Consider the following 17,186-nt stretch of genomic DNA (forward strand, 5'->3'; position numbering starts at 1 on the left):
TTTCCGCGCCGGAAGCGGCGGCGTTGCGGGCGGCGATGGCGGCGCGGGGGCGCTGAGCGGCTCCGCCATGGCCGAGCTGGCGGCAGCGGACGGGCCGCCGCGGGGCCGCACGCCCAGCCCGGGCCCCGGGGGAGCGCCGGGGCCGCCCAGCCCCCGCGCGGCCGGAGCGGCGGCGGGAGCCGGTGGGGCTCAGTCCCCGCCCGGCGCGGCCCGGCCGCCCGCGGCCTCCAAGTGGGTTCGGCTGAACGTGGGCGGCACGTACTTCGTGAGCACCCGGCAGACTCTGTGCCGGGAGCCCAAGTCCTTCCTGTGCCGGCTCTGCTGCCAGGACGGGCCCGAGCTCGGCTCCGACAAGGTGAGGCCCGGGGGGGACCGGGGCCGGCGGGACCCGGGCGGTGACCGCCCCTCCTCGGGCCGCCTGTCACCGGGGGCAGCGCCCCGACTTGCTGCAGGAGCGGGGTGCCGCTCCAGCTCCCGGTGTCCCCAGGGCCAGCAGCCCCTGTCCCCGTGGTGTGGATGGGCCGAGCCCACGGCAGCCCCGTTCCCACCGTCCCTAGGGACACACGTGGCTCTGACCCACACCAGCTCCACGTCCTTCGTGTCACACGGCTCCCATTACGTCCCCGGGAACAGGGCGGAGAGGCTGTAACCCCCCGGTCCTCTCCACCTCGCGCCGTGACGCGGCTCCTCAGGGAGCAAACCGGCCCCTTCCCCAGCAGGGAGGGAACGGGGAGAAAACCTTGTGAGAAATGGGGATTTTAATGATTTCTCACCCTAAGCATGTATATATATATATAGTATAAAATATACATAGAAAAGAGATATATATTATGGTATATCTATGATATATAGATATTATATCTATAATATCTCACCTTGCTCTCATAAAAGACCACAGAGCACATTCCATACACGGGTGGATAGTTTTGCAGTCGTTGCAGCATATCTTAAGGATTTTGCAAACAGTTGTTCTTGTAATCGTGGGTTTTCTGTAGGTACCACTGCACAGTGTTGTAAATATGTTGTGGGTAGGTCAGACGCGGATTATTCAGGTCTCTTGCCACTTTGTTCAGAATTTAATCAAAAGATAAAGCCTGATTGTGATCAAAACAGCATGCACCAGCATCAGCAGGTAGAGGAGATGACATTTCAAAGGGCTTTTATCACAGTTTTTATTGCTTTGGAGCAGATTGATCGAAAGGATAAGTATTGCTTTAAAGTAATCTAGGGGAGTTATACGACAGATTAAAGCACAGGCTTCGTCAGCACTTCAAAGCTGCCTCAAGAGATGCTTTGGTTGTGAATCGTTGGTTATTTAATGACAATAGTTATTTGATTGCTAGAGACGTGGCTGGTGCGCTGCAAAAGGCATTTTCAGCAGTAGGAAGAAACAACAAGAAAAGAGCTACTGTAGTTATTATGTGCTGTCAGCTAGAGCTGGAGATCTATTTGCCTCCAGAGTCTCCCAGTTAAACTAGGCTGGAAAACAAACATAGACAGAACACAACTGCCTGCTTTTGGTTTTTATTATTGCAGAGGAAAAAACGCTAATCCCTGCTTTCCTCTCTAGGTACATGAACTCTGTCCTAGAAGGTTTTAACTGGCAGCATCTGCAGCATCTGCAGCTGAGTTCAGATATTGAAAAGAAAACAAAAATTGTTGGTTCAGATGTGGAGTCATTACACCTTTCATAGCCAAATTAATCCAGGTTCTCAAGGAGAAACTGCTCAATTTATTGTTTTCAACTGAAATGATGTTTTTTCCTGATATCACTTAACCATCCCTGCTTCATTCCCATGCACACTCATCAGGATGAGACCGGGGCGTATCTGATCGATAGAGATCCCACATATTTTGGTCCAATACTGAACTACCTCCGACACGGGAAGCTCATCATAAACAAGGAGCTGGCAGAAGAAGGTAAGAGAAAGTCACGGGGAGGAGCTGCAAATGCTGTTAGAGAGCTGTATCCGAGAGAATCACAGAATCATTTTGGTTGGAAGAGACCCTCAGGATCACTGAGGCCAACAGTTAACCCAACATCAGCACTACTCCATGTCCCTGAGAACCTCATCTCCACATCTGTTCACCCCTCCAGGGATGGTGACTCCAGCACTGCCCTGGGCAGCCTGTTCCAATGCCCAACAGCCCTTTATGAGAATAAATTGTTCCCCAGATCCAAGCTCCCTTGGTGCAACTTGAGGCCGTTACCCCTGCTCCTGGCGCTTGTTCCTGGGGAGCAGAGCCCGACCCCCCTGGCTCCAAGCTCCTTTCAGGCAGTTCAGAGATCAGAAGGTCTCCCCTCAGCTCCTGTTCTCCAGCTGAACCCCCAGGTCCCTCAGCCGCTCCATCACACTTGTGCTCCAGCCCCTCACCAGCTCTGTTCCCTGCTCTCAACTCGCTCCAGCACCTCAAGGGCTTTCTTGTCACGAGGAGCTCAAAACTGACCCCAGGATTTGAGGTTTGGTCTCCCCAGAGCCCAGCACAAGGGGACAATCACTTCTCTGTCCTGCTGGCCACAGCGGTGCTGGTACAAGCCAGGGTGCTGGTGGCCAGAAACCTGCCTGAGCACACTGGGCTCCTGACATTGGGATGTGTAAGGGGGTGAGCAAGCTGCATTTCCCAGCAGAGTTGTTAGTACCATTAGTTTCTCAGAAGGCTACTCATTAACAGGGATTGAATCATTAGATTCTGTATCTTCCAGGAAGCAGCAGTCTGGGGCTCACACAGAACCTGGCACTCATCTGATCAGTTCAAAGGTTTCTGGCAGAGGAAAAGATCGATTAGCACATCTCCACAGACAGCAGTTCTCTACAAGCTGGCAGCTTTGGTGACTTTCCCCTAATAAAGCTGTGCAAATAAAATAGAGATTGTACCACAAGGTTTCTGATTAATCCCAGGGAAAGTGGAATAATCTTCCTTAGGGAACCTCTGAGTCCCAGAAGGAAATGACAGCTCATTGGTCATTTTCTTCCAGCCTGAGAACATGAGATCAGTGGCACAGTCTATTTAGAATTCGTGGATTTTCTCACATCTGGGCTAGATGTGGAGTCAGGAGCAGCTCTTGCATCCCTGTAGCAGAATCATCTTCATTCCACCCTGTACAAAGTGATGGAATTTGTCTCTGCTTTGGTTCCTTTCCTAGGAGTACTGGAAGAAGCTGAGTTTTACAATATTGCGTCTCTTGTGCGGCTGGTGAAGGAGCGGATACGGGATAACGAGAACAGAACCTCCCAGGTAATGCCCAGGAACTTCTGTGTTATGAAGTCAGTTGTTTTCTGTAGTGTAGCAGAAGGACGTGTGGCTGTAAATGCTTCAAGTAGCAGGTTTTTTGTTTAGTGGTCTTTAACAGATGCAATCGGTGCTTTTAGGTAGATCCAAGGCACTGTTAGGAACCAATATCCATTATGGTTCTGTAAGCGCAAACCACTGAGTCATCTTGTTAGCACTGCAGGGAAACAAACGGTTAAACAAGAGGAGCCAGGAGAAAACTGGGTAGTTATAAAGCAAAACATACTGCTTTGGTGTGTAAAGAATAGTTCAAATTCTAAACCATTTTCTTCCCTTTGGATCTGTCTCTGTGGCATTTTTTTCCCAGTGCTGCTCAGATGATTTTAACATTGAAAGACAAAGTAGTTTTGCTTTCACTGGCCCTCAGACACCTGGGAGGCTGTGAAGAGACGCGTGCCAGGCGTGTGTACCTGGTTTGGAATCAATTGGGTGATCAGAAGGATGAAACCTCAGAAAGACTGTGGGGCCCAGACTTCCTCAAATAACAAAATGACTGATCAGGAGAGGCTTATTAATTAATTTCCTAGCTTGATACTAGTATAACAATTACTAAACTCACACGTATTTTTCTTCTCCACGCGTTAGGGACCTGTGAAGCACGTGTACAGGGTCCTGCAGTGCCAAGAGGAGGAGCTCACACAGATGGTGTCCACGATGTCCGACGGGTGGAAATTCGAACAGGTACCATTATCAAAAACCAGCAGAGTCCGTTTGAAAGCTGCGCATGGAATCAGCAGTTTGCTGTTTAATTGCACTTCATGCTGCTCTTCTGAATAACCGCTCTGAGCTGAGCAGCAGTCAGCTGATATAGAATAACTGACAGGGAAAAGCAAAATCCACTCAAACTGCCAAGAGAGATTTCATTTTCTCTCAGGACTTCTTGTACTCTTGTCAAGTCCCAGAACAATTCTTCCCTTCTCCTGCATTTAATCACATATACCAGGCTCCACTAAAACAGTTTTATCCAGGAAAATTTTCAGAGCCATGAAAAAAAACGCACAGCACAATTCTTTCACAAGCTCAAAGCCACAACTCCTGCGTTTGCTAAAGAGGCGCTGAGTGACATGAGAAATCCACTTCCTGCAGATGCCTTTGTAACGCAGCCAGTTTCGGGGCTTGGTGTCACTGAAGCTGCATGTGGCATCAGTTCCAGATCTGGTTTCTGGAACCAAACGCAGTCCTCTTATTTAGGAGGATGGAGACCTGGAAACCAGCTGCCCTGCCTGTCAATGCTATATTAAGAAAGTGCAGAGTAGGCTCAGGATTACAGCTCTGCCATCCTCCCAGTTAGTCCAGCTCCGGTGCAAGGGGATGTTGTGGGAGATGTGCTGACATGAAATGAGGCACTGGATTAGTAGCAGCACTTGGCATCACTTCTTCATAATATCTGTTCTGTAATGCCTGAAAACTCCTATGGCATAGTGGAGAGGCAGCAAAAACTCTTGCCCCTGTGAGCTGGCAGCAAAGTCTTGTGACCAAGAGCCAGTAGCAGCTTTATGGAAACGCAGTTCTCCAACACCCAGGTGTTGCTGTCCAAAAATTTACTTAACAGACATCACCTTTCACACATGCACATAAACACCCCAAAACTCAAAGGCTGTACGTAGTGCCCTGTACAGGAACCTGTACAGGAACCTCGCCTCTTTCCTAGTCCTGCTTTTCAAATCTATAATAATAGGATCAAGATACTGGTTACAAGCAGGTGCTGGAGTTCCCTGCCTGTTCCCTCCCTCCACCATCCACCACCTTTGCAAAAACCACTGAGATCCCCACCAGCCTCAGCACAAACATCAAAACCTACTTAAAACAGTATGGGAGGTGAATCAGTACGACACCCCCCACATCTTCCTGCAGCTGCACTCTAACCGTACAGATAATTGTCTGTCTAGGAAGGCTGTTGACTGCATCTGTCTCACACATAAATGCAGAGGTCTCTCTTCTAAAGTCCTTTAAGACACAGAAGTCAGGGTGCACGCTGCATATTAAAGTTTCCTAGATATACACAGATGATAAGATTCACATTGCTTTCTTCAGGGTACTTAGATTTATTATCTGGAAAGCAGAACTGAGTTGTAAATGACAAATTGGCTCTGCACTCCAGGGTGTCCTTTTAATGTAATAATGATAAATGAGACAGATGGGATTTCTTGGATCAAGTCCAGACCCTCATCACAACAACAGCAGAATATAATCCCATTTATACAGATATCCAACTCCATCTTGACAGCGTCTGCATAAAGAATGGTGCCAGTCTGCCACATGTCCCCCAGTTAATTTAACATCTGTCTGTGGTAAAGAATTGCCTTTCCAGTTTTTACACAAAGTCACAAGGCAAGTTGAGAGCCGAGCTCAGTGTAGTCTGGCCCAGGCAGTCTGCGTTGCCTGCCCCGTATCCGAATTAGCTGGATATTGGGAAATCTGATGTGTTTTCTGCCCTCAGTAACTGGAAAACGTTCTGTTGTGTTCAGCATTACAGCTTCAGGCTGTAATTCCTCCTTGGGACTCCAGGTGCCAGCAGAGAGCTCTGGAGTCACTGTGTCCCTGCCTCACACACGGGAAAGCCTGTGACACAGGAGGCTGCGGGGAGACACTTTGCGACCAGAACGGGTGTCCCAGCACAGTCATACCTCACACAGCAACTGTAAGAATGAAGAAGAAGTCCGGACTAACTGATAGTTCCCTTGTTTATCTCCCGTCACGCAGCTGATCAGCATTGGATCTTCCTATAACTACGGAAACGAAGACCAGGCAGAATTCCTCTGCGTTGTGTCCAGGGAGCTCAACAATTCTACCAATGGCATCGTCAAGGAGCCCAGCGAGAAGGCAAAGGTAAGCTGTCTGCTCAGGGCTGTCGGCTTGAATTCCCCTACGCAAAGAAAACGCCCTTCTTACACCAGCGGATCCATCATTGCAGCAGCAGTTCTGCGCACCGGCTTTCCTATTGCCTCCTGTACACATCATCTTCCCCTCTTGGAAGATCTCATGTTGCTGCAGGACAAGAGCTGAGGCTCTTTCTGTGTTTCAAAGGAAGACAAAAAAATTGGAGGAAAGAGATAGACTTGGAAAGGGAGGACAGCATAGCAAGGACCTTGGAGGTTGGTCACATTTTGTGCTTGAAGGGACAAGCTTTTTTCTCTTCTTTCCACTCTGCTTTTTCCCCAGGGTAGCAACAAAAGGCAACATTCTTAACTCCTGGCAAGCAGCTAAGCATGAGTTCTAGAGAAGGGGCTCAGCTGTAACCAGCCTGTCATTTGTTGTGGTAGCATAAAAGCCAGAAGCTACTCTGACCCGAGTCCATATTTCCTTTTTTCTGTAAAAAAAACAAGGACTCTGAACACGAACTTTTGCAGCCAAACTTGTCCAAGGTATTTATAGAAGCTCTTTTCTTTTTCAGATTCTTCAAGAGCGAGGATCCCGGATGTAATCCAAGTGTCCGCTCCATTCAAACTCCCAGATGTCAAAGGACAGTCGGGCTGGGCAGAGCATCTCTCCACAGTGCAACCGTGCCCTTGTACAGTAACCAGGCTAACGCAAAGCAAAGCCGAGCCTGTCCTGCCAACAGCGAGTAATTCTGGTCACAGGCAAAGGCTTCCCTCTGACCCTCAAAACCAAGGAAGGAAAAGGCTCTTGCAGTTGGATAGTTCTTTCCGCAAGTATTTGTTTTGGTATTTTGGCCAGCACTGTATTGAATTTTTCCAGCTATGGCTGGGCCAGATTCCCAGTTGGAACCTTTGCGAAGGTCGCTCAGGTCCGCAGGAATCTGTCCCACTTTCCACAGGTGGGAATCTCTGGATTTGAGCTGTGCCATTTCTTGCACCCACATCTGCCACCAGAAGAAGTGCAGGGACCTTGTGGTGCCCCCCAGATCAGAACAGGGCTTTCAAAGGAGGAACAAAACAACCACTTGTAAAAAAAACCCACAAACCTCTTCCATTTTTGCTTCATATTTATTCCTTGTTCAATTCCTAAGAGCTGAGCTTAGATACTAAAGTGCGAGGAGTTGTGTGTACGTCTAACACAGGTCTCGCTGTTAACACCGTTACATACAGGCTCCTGATGTTTTCCAAAGCCTGTTACTCCACACGCATCAACAGAGAGACCTGTGGTCACCCAGAATAGCAACAGCGATCGTTCTGTCCCTGACACTTCCCTCCTGAAGAGTGGTGACATCTCCCCCTCCAGATCCCTGCCACGGCCATACCTGAGCCTGGTGCAAAGTCTCAAGGTTGGGGACTCGTTGCTGCCAAGTTCAGCTTTGCTTTGTTTGTCTCCAGCAGTGTGGGCTCTGTCTCCTCCCCTCTCACCAAGGGGACACTTCAGGCAGAATTTCTTTTGTACTGTAGCAAGCAGGTAGGTTTGTTTGAACCCCCGAGATCCTTTGCAGAGGAGATCCCTGATATACATGCAGTGATTTATCTGCAGCCCCTTCATGTCCCGTGATCACCTCAAATGACAGAGGGACATCGCAGAGTTGGGGTGGGGGGGGTTGGTGAAAAGTTGCCAAACTGGTGTAATGTTTCTTGTCCAAAGTGATGTGTCAATTTCTGTGACTTCTTTCTTTTTTTTTTGGAATGCCTTGGATGGATGTGCAAAATGTTTGTTTGTGCCTCTCTTGGATTCTAATCTTAGCCAAACCGCAGTCGCTGGTTCCGCTCTGTTCATCTGTGCCGTCCCTAACCACGGGCGTGTCCCTCCTAGTCTGGTAAATGGAATTTCTTAGGAATTTGCTGCATGTTTTTTCCCCTTTTCATCCTGGCTTTGTTCTTTGTAGCCCATGTGTCCAGGCACCTGGGTCTTTTTTTGAGTCAAGTCCCAAACCTGACGTTCAACGCAAAGCTTCAGAGATGCTGGAATTCACAGACATTAACGAGCTCAGAGCAGATATTTCTCACTAAGGGACCAGAAAATTCCTCATCTGGACTGAGGAGTTGGGCTCCTTTCTGGACGACTTCAGCTACCTGGAATCTCCTTGAAGTTTTGAGACAGAATTAGGCAGGTTTCCCATCTTATCCCTTGTTGCTGACAGGGCCTTGCGATAGCAGAACGTTACTGATGGTCCAACAACCGGCTCAGCAAACAAGACGCTGAGCGACACGACACGACGCCGCTGCACTCTGCCTCTGCTCGGACTGTCGCCTGTCCTCTCCCACCCTGCTTTGCCAACGTACCTCCTCCGGTGGAAGCTTCGCCTCATTCTCAAGAGAGACTGGTTAATTATCTGCGCTCGTTTAATCCTGGTAGCAACAGACCGTGCCAAATGTCTTTGGATTCACGTTGTGTCAGTTCAGGATGTTGAAACACATCTGGCTCGGCATCCCACTGAAGAACCCAGCTCTTCTGCTCCTTCCATCTTTTCTGTTATGGTGTGGTGAGATGGTTTCGGTGTGATTAGGCTGTACTCCTTGGCTGGGCCTAAATAACACTGTGATGTGTTTAGATCTCTCTCCTCTGTCACTATGTTGTAGCCTCAGTCGTTGTCCATCTGTGCTCACAGCTAAGAAATCTAGAATCGCATGTACACAAGTTAGCAGCATAAGAAGCCCTTTAACGCTCTCATCTGTCATCTTTCCCATTCTCAGAGGAGGGAGATTCTGGGAACTGGTCAAGAAATACAAACTAAAGGCAACAGGAACTGTTCGAGCTGCTGTTGTCACACGGATGCCAGCGAGCACCTCGCTGTTCAGACCACGGAGCTCACAGCAACACCAGGTGCAAAGGGCAGTTTTCTGTCGGTACAGCTCAAGTAGATAAAGACGATACCTCGTTGCTTTTCTGTATCACCAAAAAATGCCCTACGTGGTGCAGCCCACCGGAGGATTGCCTGATGCAAGAGCGATGCCATCACTCCCCCCAAGCCACAGAGAGCCTAAAAATCACCATCGCTGGTTGAGCAGAGCAGCTGTTTAACTCACACGTGCAAGAAAGACTTGTCAGAGTTGCATCTTGGTTTTCCTCTCCACGCTGCAACAAGGACGTGCCAGGAGATAGAAGACTCTTTGGGTTCGATTGCAAGGTCTTCAACAGAACAAGGTTATGGTGGAAAACCAGTCACAGGTACTGGACACTGGATTCTTGGGCGATGTTTAGGACCAGGTGTGCAGCCCATCCAGAGCAGGTACATTCCCAGGGAGGATTTCTCCTTTCCTGACTTTACCCTGAGACCAAAGGCTGGTCTCAGCATTATGCACCAGTCGTGTCCCTTCTGCACTCAAGACAGGGCTTTTCCTTCTATTGCCTTCCACTCAGTCACAACTACGTCAAAAGTAGCGCTGAATTAGGATGAAATTTGTCCCATTCACTCTAAAAATAAAAAGGTATTGAGCAGGGGTGGATTACTGCATACCCAAGGGTGCTCGTGCCTCTTGGGAAGGTTCATTTTAAAGCGTTAATCCAGGGAACGGAGAGTAGGACACTTTAGGTTTGGGGGTTTTTTTAAACTTTCCCAGTGGCCTAAGTTGTTCCGTTATGGCAAGACCGGAATTAACTTCTTAAAGTGTCTTTGTTTCTGCACATTGTTTAAAAAATGAGTGGATTTTTCTCAGGGGTGACTGAGTGGCCGCGGCAAGGGGGACACAGCTCGCTGCGGGCGGTGGGACGGAGCAGCTCCCAGCCCCGCCGCTGGGCCGGGGGCTCCTCCCCTCGGGTTTGCCTGTGAACCCAGAGGTTTTGTACAGTTTGTCACATCTCAGTGCCCTTTGCTACTGTTTCTCTTTGTTTATTAAATGTGTTTGAATAACAGTTGAGATGCTGTGATTATCTTTTTTTTCAATAAACATTGTGAAAAGGGTTTGAGAAGTTTGAGCAAAGCCTGCAGCTTTCTCTGCATCCGTTTGCCACCTTACCACACCAACACTGCATTATGGGGAAAGAAAGGTGAAAACTCGGCACCTGCTTCTGGCTCCAGTTCATTTATAACAATTTGCCAAGAGGAGAATATATAATTAGATTTTGGAGTCCTTCTAGGTTAGTAACAGGGAAAAAGGCAAAGTGAGGCCTCTTTCTAATTTTCTCTTATACAAAAAAATCCAAACTTCTACATTTAGCTTTACGGTTTCCACTAACAGACACAATTAGAAAGTTAATGCAGGTATTAAACATGAGTAGCTAAGAAAGGAAAGGGACTTTTGTCCACTTGTGTGTGCTAAATCCCACTCGTCTCTGGGCCAGCACACGGCAGAGCGCTCTGACTGTTTGGGGCAGCTTTGCCACAAAAGGCCCCGCTGAACGTGGGCAGGAGCTTGCAAACAGCTTTCCAAACGAGACCAAAGGCACAAGGTTTTGCTGCCACCAGGACAAATGGAATGAACGTGAGGAAAATAATTGGAGTGTCTCACAGCTGCGTTCCCCCTGTGTTCTGAGCCTGCAACTGCCAGGCAGCTGTGGGCCCAGAAACCCTGGAGGGAGTTTTGTTTTGAATAGTTGCTCTGTTACGTCCCCTCCAAAAGCTGCCAGCCTTCCTAGTGTTTGTGTCTTTAGCGAGACGGGTGGCTTAGCGGAGATTTAGGTTCTTTCCTGTTTACAGAGCATCACAACTCAGCTGGAAACGCAAAGGTACCGGCAGATGGACGAGCAGCAGGGAGGCAAAGAGGCAAAGCAGATATTCAGGCTTTGGTGATGCTGAAAGGTGGATAATATTGACAGCTCGGGGGAAGAGCAAAGACACGAGTGAACAATGGAAAAATTTAGATTAATTTGGTCTTACTTTGGACTCCACGCGGCTGGTGGCCACTGTACCTGCCCGCCCTTCATCCGCGCTGCCACAGGAGCCTCGGAGCCCCCGAGCAGGGAGGGGGTTGGCACGTCCCCAGGCCAGGGTCAACACCAACATGAGATTTTCTCCCCTCCATGGGGTCACACGGGAAGCTCCTGGGCATGGGGGCGGCAGGAACCACAGCCAGGTCTCCATGTAGCGTGGGTTGATTTAAGTCGGTACTTTTAAAACCTCCTTGACACATCCCCGTGCCAGACCTGACTGCAGGTCTGGGCTGCCAGTGAACTTGCCCAAAGCAAAGCCAGGCTCAAGTGCCGGCGGCATCTTGGGTAGAGGTGGAAACCGCAGGGCTGGCACTGCCAACACCAAATGCATATTCAATCACGTTCACAAGGCAGGACTTGTCAGCAGAAAGTCAAATTCGAGCCAGCATTTCAGACCTGCAGCCGTAACCTCCCTGCTCTCCCACTTTAGGACTGTCCTAAAAGGCCACGTAGGCTGGAAAGCCTTTGTGCAGGACCCTTCAGCAGCCCCAGGTCTGCCAGGCAGGGGGTTCCTCTAACACACATCACTCCATAGAAGACATAAGCATCATTCAGCGGTTTCTGCAGAAACCACAACCTGGAGCTACCAGGCCCTTGTACCATCCCTCGCTCTCCCATCCAAGGCTGTGCCACCTGCTTAACTCCTCTGAGAAATAATCTCTCTGCTTCTTGCTGCAGCGAACAGGCAATGCCTCAGCGTTACCGAGCAAGAGTTGTGCTGGATAGGCACAGCCAGAGTGTTAAAAATTAACCCTATGCACCGTCTCTTACCGAGAAGGTCCTGCTGTCACGGGGGGCCAGCCCAAAGCTCAGCCCTCCCTCCTGCCAAAACGCAGCCTGCTCTAGACCTGTTGCAGCAGGAGAAGGGACAAAAGGGGGTGGTTTGCAGCAGGACTGGCCTCAGCAGAGGGTTCAGGCTCTGGCTCTTGGCTGAGTTTGTCACAGCTCCCCAGGCTGCCCCAAAAAGATGTGGGTACCCACTGGAGGCTCCTCCCCAGGGACAAGCAGCTGCCACGGGTGAGGGGCTCTGTCACCACCAAGGCAGCACAAACACACCCGAGGAACTCACTACCTGCCCAGGGCAGGGTTTGGACCTTCCTACCCACAAAGCCAGCTGGGGGAAATAAATGCCCCAGGTGGCTTTGCCAGGTGCTTGGGAAGAAGATGAGTAACAGAACATCACTGAGATTTTCCAATAGCCGCAACATCACTAAGCAGCGCGCACACACAAGCTGCGGCAGAGGGACTTAAAACCCCTTTATTAGCCTTTTTTTTTTTTTTGCATTGCATTGCAAAGGGAATAACAGGGACAGTCCCACATCCCTGCTCTGGAAGGAAAGGTTCAGGCTCCTGCCAGGGCTGAGCCCGCGTGGCCACCGCGCCATGTCCTGGGGCCACCCAGCTCCCCAGGGCTGGGCCACCTCGCCACAAAGCTCCCATTAGTCACCCAGCCGGCAGCTCGGCTTTTCCCTGCCAGTTTTACCTGGAGCACAAATCATTTGTTTTTCCGGCCTGCCCACTCATGTCTGCGCACAAAGAGGAAACCCAGATTGACTTTAAAGGAGGAAAGGGCTTTAGCAGCATCGGGGCATCTCTGAGCATCCGACTGCTTGGCCTGGGGCTCCAGCACAAAGCGGTGGAAACTGCTGCTGCGTTCCTTGTCTCCGCACACATCTGGGAGGGTAAAACCCAGATGTCTGGACACAACCATAAGTACGTCTTGCACAACACCTACGCTCCTCCGCTCTGCCTCAGGCGGTCACGTAAAGACGAAGGTCAGTTCGTCACTTACCCACCCACGCTCACCCAGAACAAAGTAATCAAGCCAGATCTACTTGCAGACAGCCTGCAGATATTTTCACCCCAGCTTACTAACTTGTTTGGGAAACAAGGACCTTCGCCATGTCCTTCCACCTAGATCTGGTTTTGGGGCAGTCGCTGAAGGTTTAACCCAAGTTTTATATGGGCAAATTGTCCCCATGCGGCCTCTGCATTGCAGGGCTGGAGAAACATGTTGGTTTCTCCAAACCAGAGTAAGGGAGGAGCAGCAATTCCCTAGCAATTGCCTTCAGATTGTGGTATAGCAGATGAGCAAATATTTGACCCTCAGGCAATATTCCCTATTAGAGGCCTCTATCCCCACCAGGGGTTCCCCAGACTCCAACGGTTGGGAGCCTGAAGCAAAACCATCATCAGTCTGAAGTGTGAGGAGTCCTCAAGTTCCACGTGTCTTACACAGCTCCTCGGTGAGCTGAGAGCTCAGCTGGTCCGTACGTGACCACGAATATCAGTGGGAGAGGTGAGCACCTTCCAGCCGGGGCTCAGCTCAGGACAGGCTGGGCAGCAGGTCCTGCAGCGCAGCCAGGAAAACACACACCAGTGATCACAATTAATTCAAATGACAGTGGCTAAAAAACAGGAAAACTGTTTCTGGGCAACCAAGCAAAGAGCCAGGCCCTTAACCCAGGCACTGAGTTCAACATGTCTCAGAAAAGCAGGCAGATTAGTCGCTAAAAGGCTAGGAAATAGCTAACAAACAGTCATCCTCATCCTAGTATTGCAGTGGGTTTTCATCTAAAATTTGAATGCAGAGAAACATGCAACAAGAAGGGGATGGTCATACTTGCCAAACCAAAGGGGTTTTGCCCATGATATAAAGGCTCAAGGCCACATTCTGCTGTTTGCACACACACCCCTGACAACACAACCGCAATGCACACAGCGACCTGCGCTTCCCCGCGGGGTGAAGAGCCTTTCCTTCTGCAGGGACCCCAAGGCTGATCCCTCTGTGTGGGCAGGAAGAGCCCCCGTGTCAGCACTAAGGTGTTGGATCTCCTCTCCCACCCTGCTGTGACTTCCAGACATCACCTGCACCTTCCTTGGAGCACCTGTCCTTGCACAGGAGACCCGAGCAGGACCTGGCCGGGATGGCAGAGCACCTGCTGAGAGCAGCACGGCCAGACCTGCTGCTCTGGGCCAGCTGGAGCCCAAAAACCCACTGGTTTCCTGAAAAACCCACACTCCACGAGTCTGGCTGCACACCTTCAATCCCCACAACCATCTCCAAGGATCCAGCAGGAAAACACTTCTCTTGGTCCTTCTCCTGCTAAATTTCTTATTCCTCGTTAATAAAAGCTAAGGTAAATGATAACTAAGAGCTTAATAGACAGGATTTGTTAGAGTGAACCCTCCCCAACCAGTGCTCAGGGTCCCCACATGTCAACCCATGGGCTGCAGCAGGATCAGACTTGCACCCACAGCCCGTTGCCCCATACTCATCTACCAGTGAGAGTTTTGATGTAGCTAATGATAAGGTAACTCAATTTCTTCCAAAGCCCCACTTTCCAGGGCCCATCACCCTCGTCACCTTCACAAAATGCAGGAAATTGATAGAAGAAAAACACCAGCAGCTCCCAGACACCCTCGACAACCTCAGCCAGGGCAAAGAGCAGGGACAAGCCACATCTTGCTGGATTCCTGTGAACTGCTGGGAGCTGCCGGGGCACATCCTGGCGCCCGCTGCCTCCTCACCCCCGTTTCCCACCCCGCGTTATCCCCAATACTGGCTGATGGTCATTAAACCTGGTCCCCAAAGTGGGATTTCTCACCTGGTGCTACTGCCACATTATTGGTGATTAATGAGCCAAGCAGATCCAAAGTCAACCGAGGAGAGCAGAAAACAGTGGCGAGACATTAAAAACCAAGCTGGGCAAGGAGCCAGGCTTAAATGCAGCTGGGGAACAAACAGGGTGGAGGGGGTGTGGGAGGAGGCTCCAGATGAGGCTGGTTAGGCTAATTAAGACTGATTAGCACAGGCAGGACCCTGCTGCCCTTTGCAGGGGGAGGCTGTGGGAGTGATGCTATGGGAACTGCTTGGAAAACTCATGTTAAACCAACTCTTCCCCCCATTCTCAGCACAGTCCTGTGTTCTCAGCGCCAGCAGGGCTGGTCCGTAGGGGTTTTGCCAGGGTTGTTCAGATCCTGCCTCAGTCTCAGGCCAGGAATCCCTTTTCAGGTGCTCTGAGAGCTCAGATTCCACCGGGTCTGTCTGGGTTCAAGGGAAGGATCAGAGCAGGAGATAAATTTGGGACTGAAATAGCTCCCTGCCCTGAACCACTGTGCGATCCCACAGCTGAAATGGCCCTTAGTTTCCTTCACTTTTAAAAAAACAAAGCAAAACCATCAAACCCCCAAAACAACCATCCCCTGACTTCCTCTGCACGATTCAATCTGTCAGACGATTTGCTGATGTGGATCTCTGGAACAAATCCAACCAGTCTTTCGCAAAAGCCATTTGCAGGTTCTAAGGCATTTGCACTTTTGTTACCAGGTGCATGGTCTGTCCCAAATTTGTTGCTGAGGCTCCTGAGCTCGGCCTGGCTTACAGAGCCCTAAGTGTCCCCACCGAGGACACGGGCAACCGGGGGACTCGCGGCAACCGGGGGACTCGCGGCCACCTCTGCCGTGCCCCAGGTGCCCTCCTGTCCCTTAAGGGCTGCAAGTGGTTGCTGACAAGGGACATCCGGCAGACACGAGCCCGTAGTGTTGGTCCAGGCTGCACCACTTGGGCCAACAATTTAATCAGAGCTAGATCTGGATTCTCTGCTGTCAGCTTAATGGGTGACCTTGCAAAAGTCAGCTGGGGTATAACACAGCCTACCTGGGAGAGGACAGCAAAGCCAGCCAAGATCTTGGGATGAAAAGGTATTTAAAAAGTCACTTATAAAGGTATTTACCAAGAGAAGTGCTTGGCTTTCCTACCCCCAACAGACACAGAGTGACTCAAAAGAAAAACAGTTTACCACCCTGCTTGGTTTGCAGTAAACATCTCCCTTCTGTGCACGCAGCCTGTTTTACACGTCCATAAAAAGCGTGACCAGCACACACCAGTGCCGGGCTGGGGTGGCAGGAGGGAGGATGCTGCAGCAGGATGCAGAGACCTGATGTCCCATGAACAAGAAACTTCCTTCTTCATTTCCGCTCCTGCTCGCAGGCCACAGGCATCACCCGGGCCCTCAACATCCCTCCAAACCCCATTGCTGGGGCAGCGGCTCTGCAGGCTAAATATCAAGCTGTTCCTAGGAGGTGAGCTACAGAAACACCCTGTGTATCTCGGAATAAAGGGCTGCCTGCCCTTGCAGGGAGCAGCCTCATCCAGCAGCTGCTCGTCCCACATCACGGCTGGGGGAAACTGAGGCATGGAAGAAGCCACGAGAATCAGCGTGTGAGCACTCCTGGTCTGCTGCTACAAACAGCTACCAGGGCTGCTCTGTCACAGCTGGGGAATCCAAGAAGGCTGGAACGCTGGTGTCTTGGGGGCTGCTGGAACGAGAAGACGCGATATTCAGACCTGAACAAAGGAGAATTAGCTCATTGAGGCAGACAGTGACTGACAGAGAGCAGCTGGAAAGAAACCTGGAAACCAGCAGCTTGTTCCCCTTTGTCCCACCCAGGGCACCCGGCAGCGGGAAGCACCTCTGCACAGGCTGACCTGCTCCCGACAAAAGCCACTGTTTGCAGGTGTGGCTGTTGCGGTGAACTTCAGTCCCGTTCCCAACACCGTCAGCATGAGACCATCATGTGTATGTGAAATCTGCCCATGCTCCACCAATGTCCCTGGTCACTTGTGTTCGCTGCTCGACACGAGGTCACCTGAGCACATTGAGCACAAAAGCCGTGGCACCATCCATCCTGTCTGGTTACCATGGGAAGGCTTCTTTTTTCTTTTTAGCGAGGTTTTTGCTCTGCTCTTGCTGTTCGGTGCAGCCAGCACTGGAACAAACTCGTTCTGTTACCTTCACGCAGGCAGGAGGCAGCGAGGAACCGTGTGCTGCTCAGCAGAACATCTCCAGGTCCTCACAGCGACAGTGCCCGGGGTACGAGGTGTCCTGCACACAGAGGGTGGATGAGGGTCCTCCCTGGGGAGCAGGGACATGGGGAGATCACTGAATCACAGCATCACAGGGTGTCAGGGGTTGGAAGGGAAAGCTCACCCAGTGCAATCCCCCCATGGAGCAGGAACACCCAGATGAGGTTACACAGGAAGGTGTCCAGGCGGGTTGGAATGTCTGCACAGAAGGAGACTCCACAACCCCCCTGGGCAGCCTGGGCCAGGCTCTGCCACCCGCACTGAGAAGTTT

General features: G+C 50.8%; 1 protein-coding gene across 1 annotated transcript; it reads left to right on the forward strand.

The window, feature by feature from the left end:
• Position 1: 1 nt before the first annotated feature.
• Positions 2 to 10,029, forward strand: KCTD2 (potassium channel tetramerization domain containing 2). The gene is made up of 6 exons (XM_065034073.1): positions 2 to 355; positions 1,812 to 1,920; positions 3,146 to 3,237; positions 3,877 to 3,972; positions 5,995 to 6,120; positions 6,686 to 10,029. Exons 1-6 carry the CDS (start codon positions 68 to 70, stop codon positions 6,713 to 6,715), a joined length of 741 nt encoding a protein of 246 aa, XP_064890145.1. The 5' UTR covers positions 2 to 67; the 3' UTR covers positions 6,716 to 10,029.
• Positions 10,030 to 17,186: the final 7,157 nt, after the last annotated feature.

Source organism: Columba livia, chromosome 18 (assembly GCF_036013475.1).
Source record: "Columba livia isolate bColLiv1 breed racing homer chromosome 18, bColLiv1.pat.W.v2, whole genome shotgun sequence".
NCBI classification, from domain to species: domain Eukaryota; kingdom Metazoa; phylum Chordata; class Aves; order Columbiformes; family Columbidae; genus Columba; species Columba livia.

Excerpts from the sequence above, each read along its gene's own strand:
- KCTD2 (XM_065034073.1), top strand. The coding sequence starts at position 68 with ATGGCCGAGCTGGCGGCAGCGGACGGGCCGCCGCGGGGCCGCACGCCC. Across the intron at positions 1,921-3,145 it reads CAAGGAGCTGGCAGAAGAAG|GAGTACTGGAAGAAGCTGAG; the intron begins GTAAGAGAAAGT and ends TTCCTTTCCTAG. Across the intron at positions 3,973-5,994 it reads ACGGGTGGAAATTCGAACAG|CTGATCAGCATTGGATCTTC; the intron begins GTACCATTATCA and ends CCCGTCACGCAG.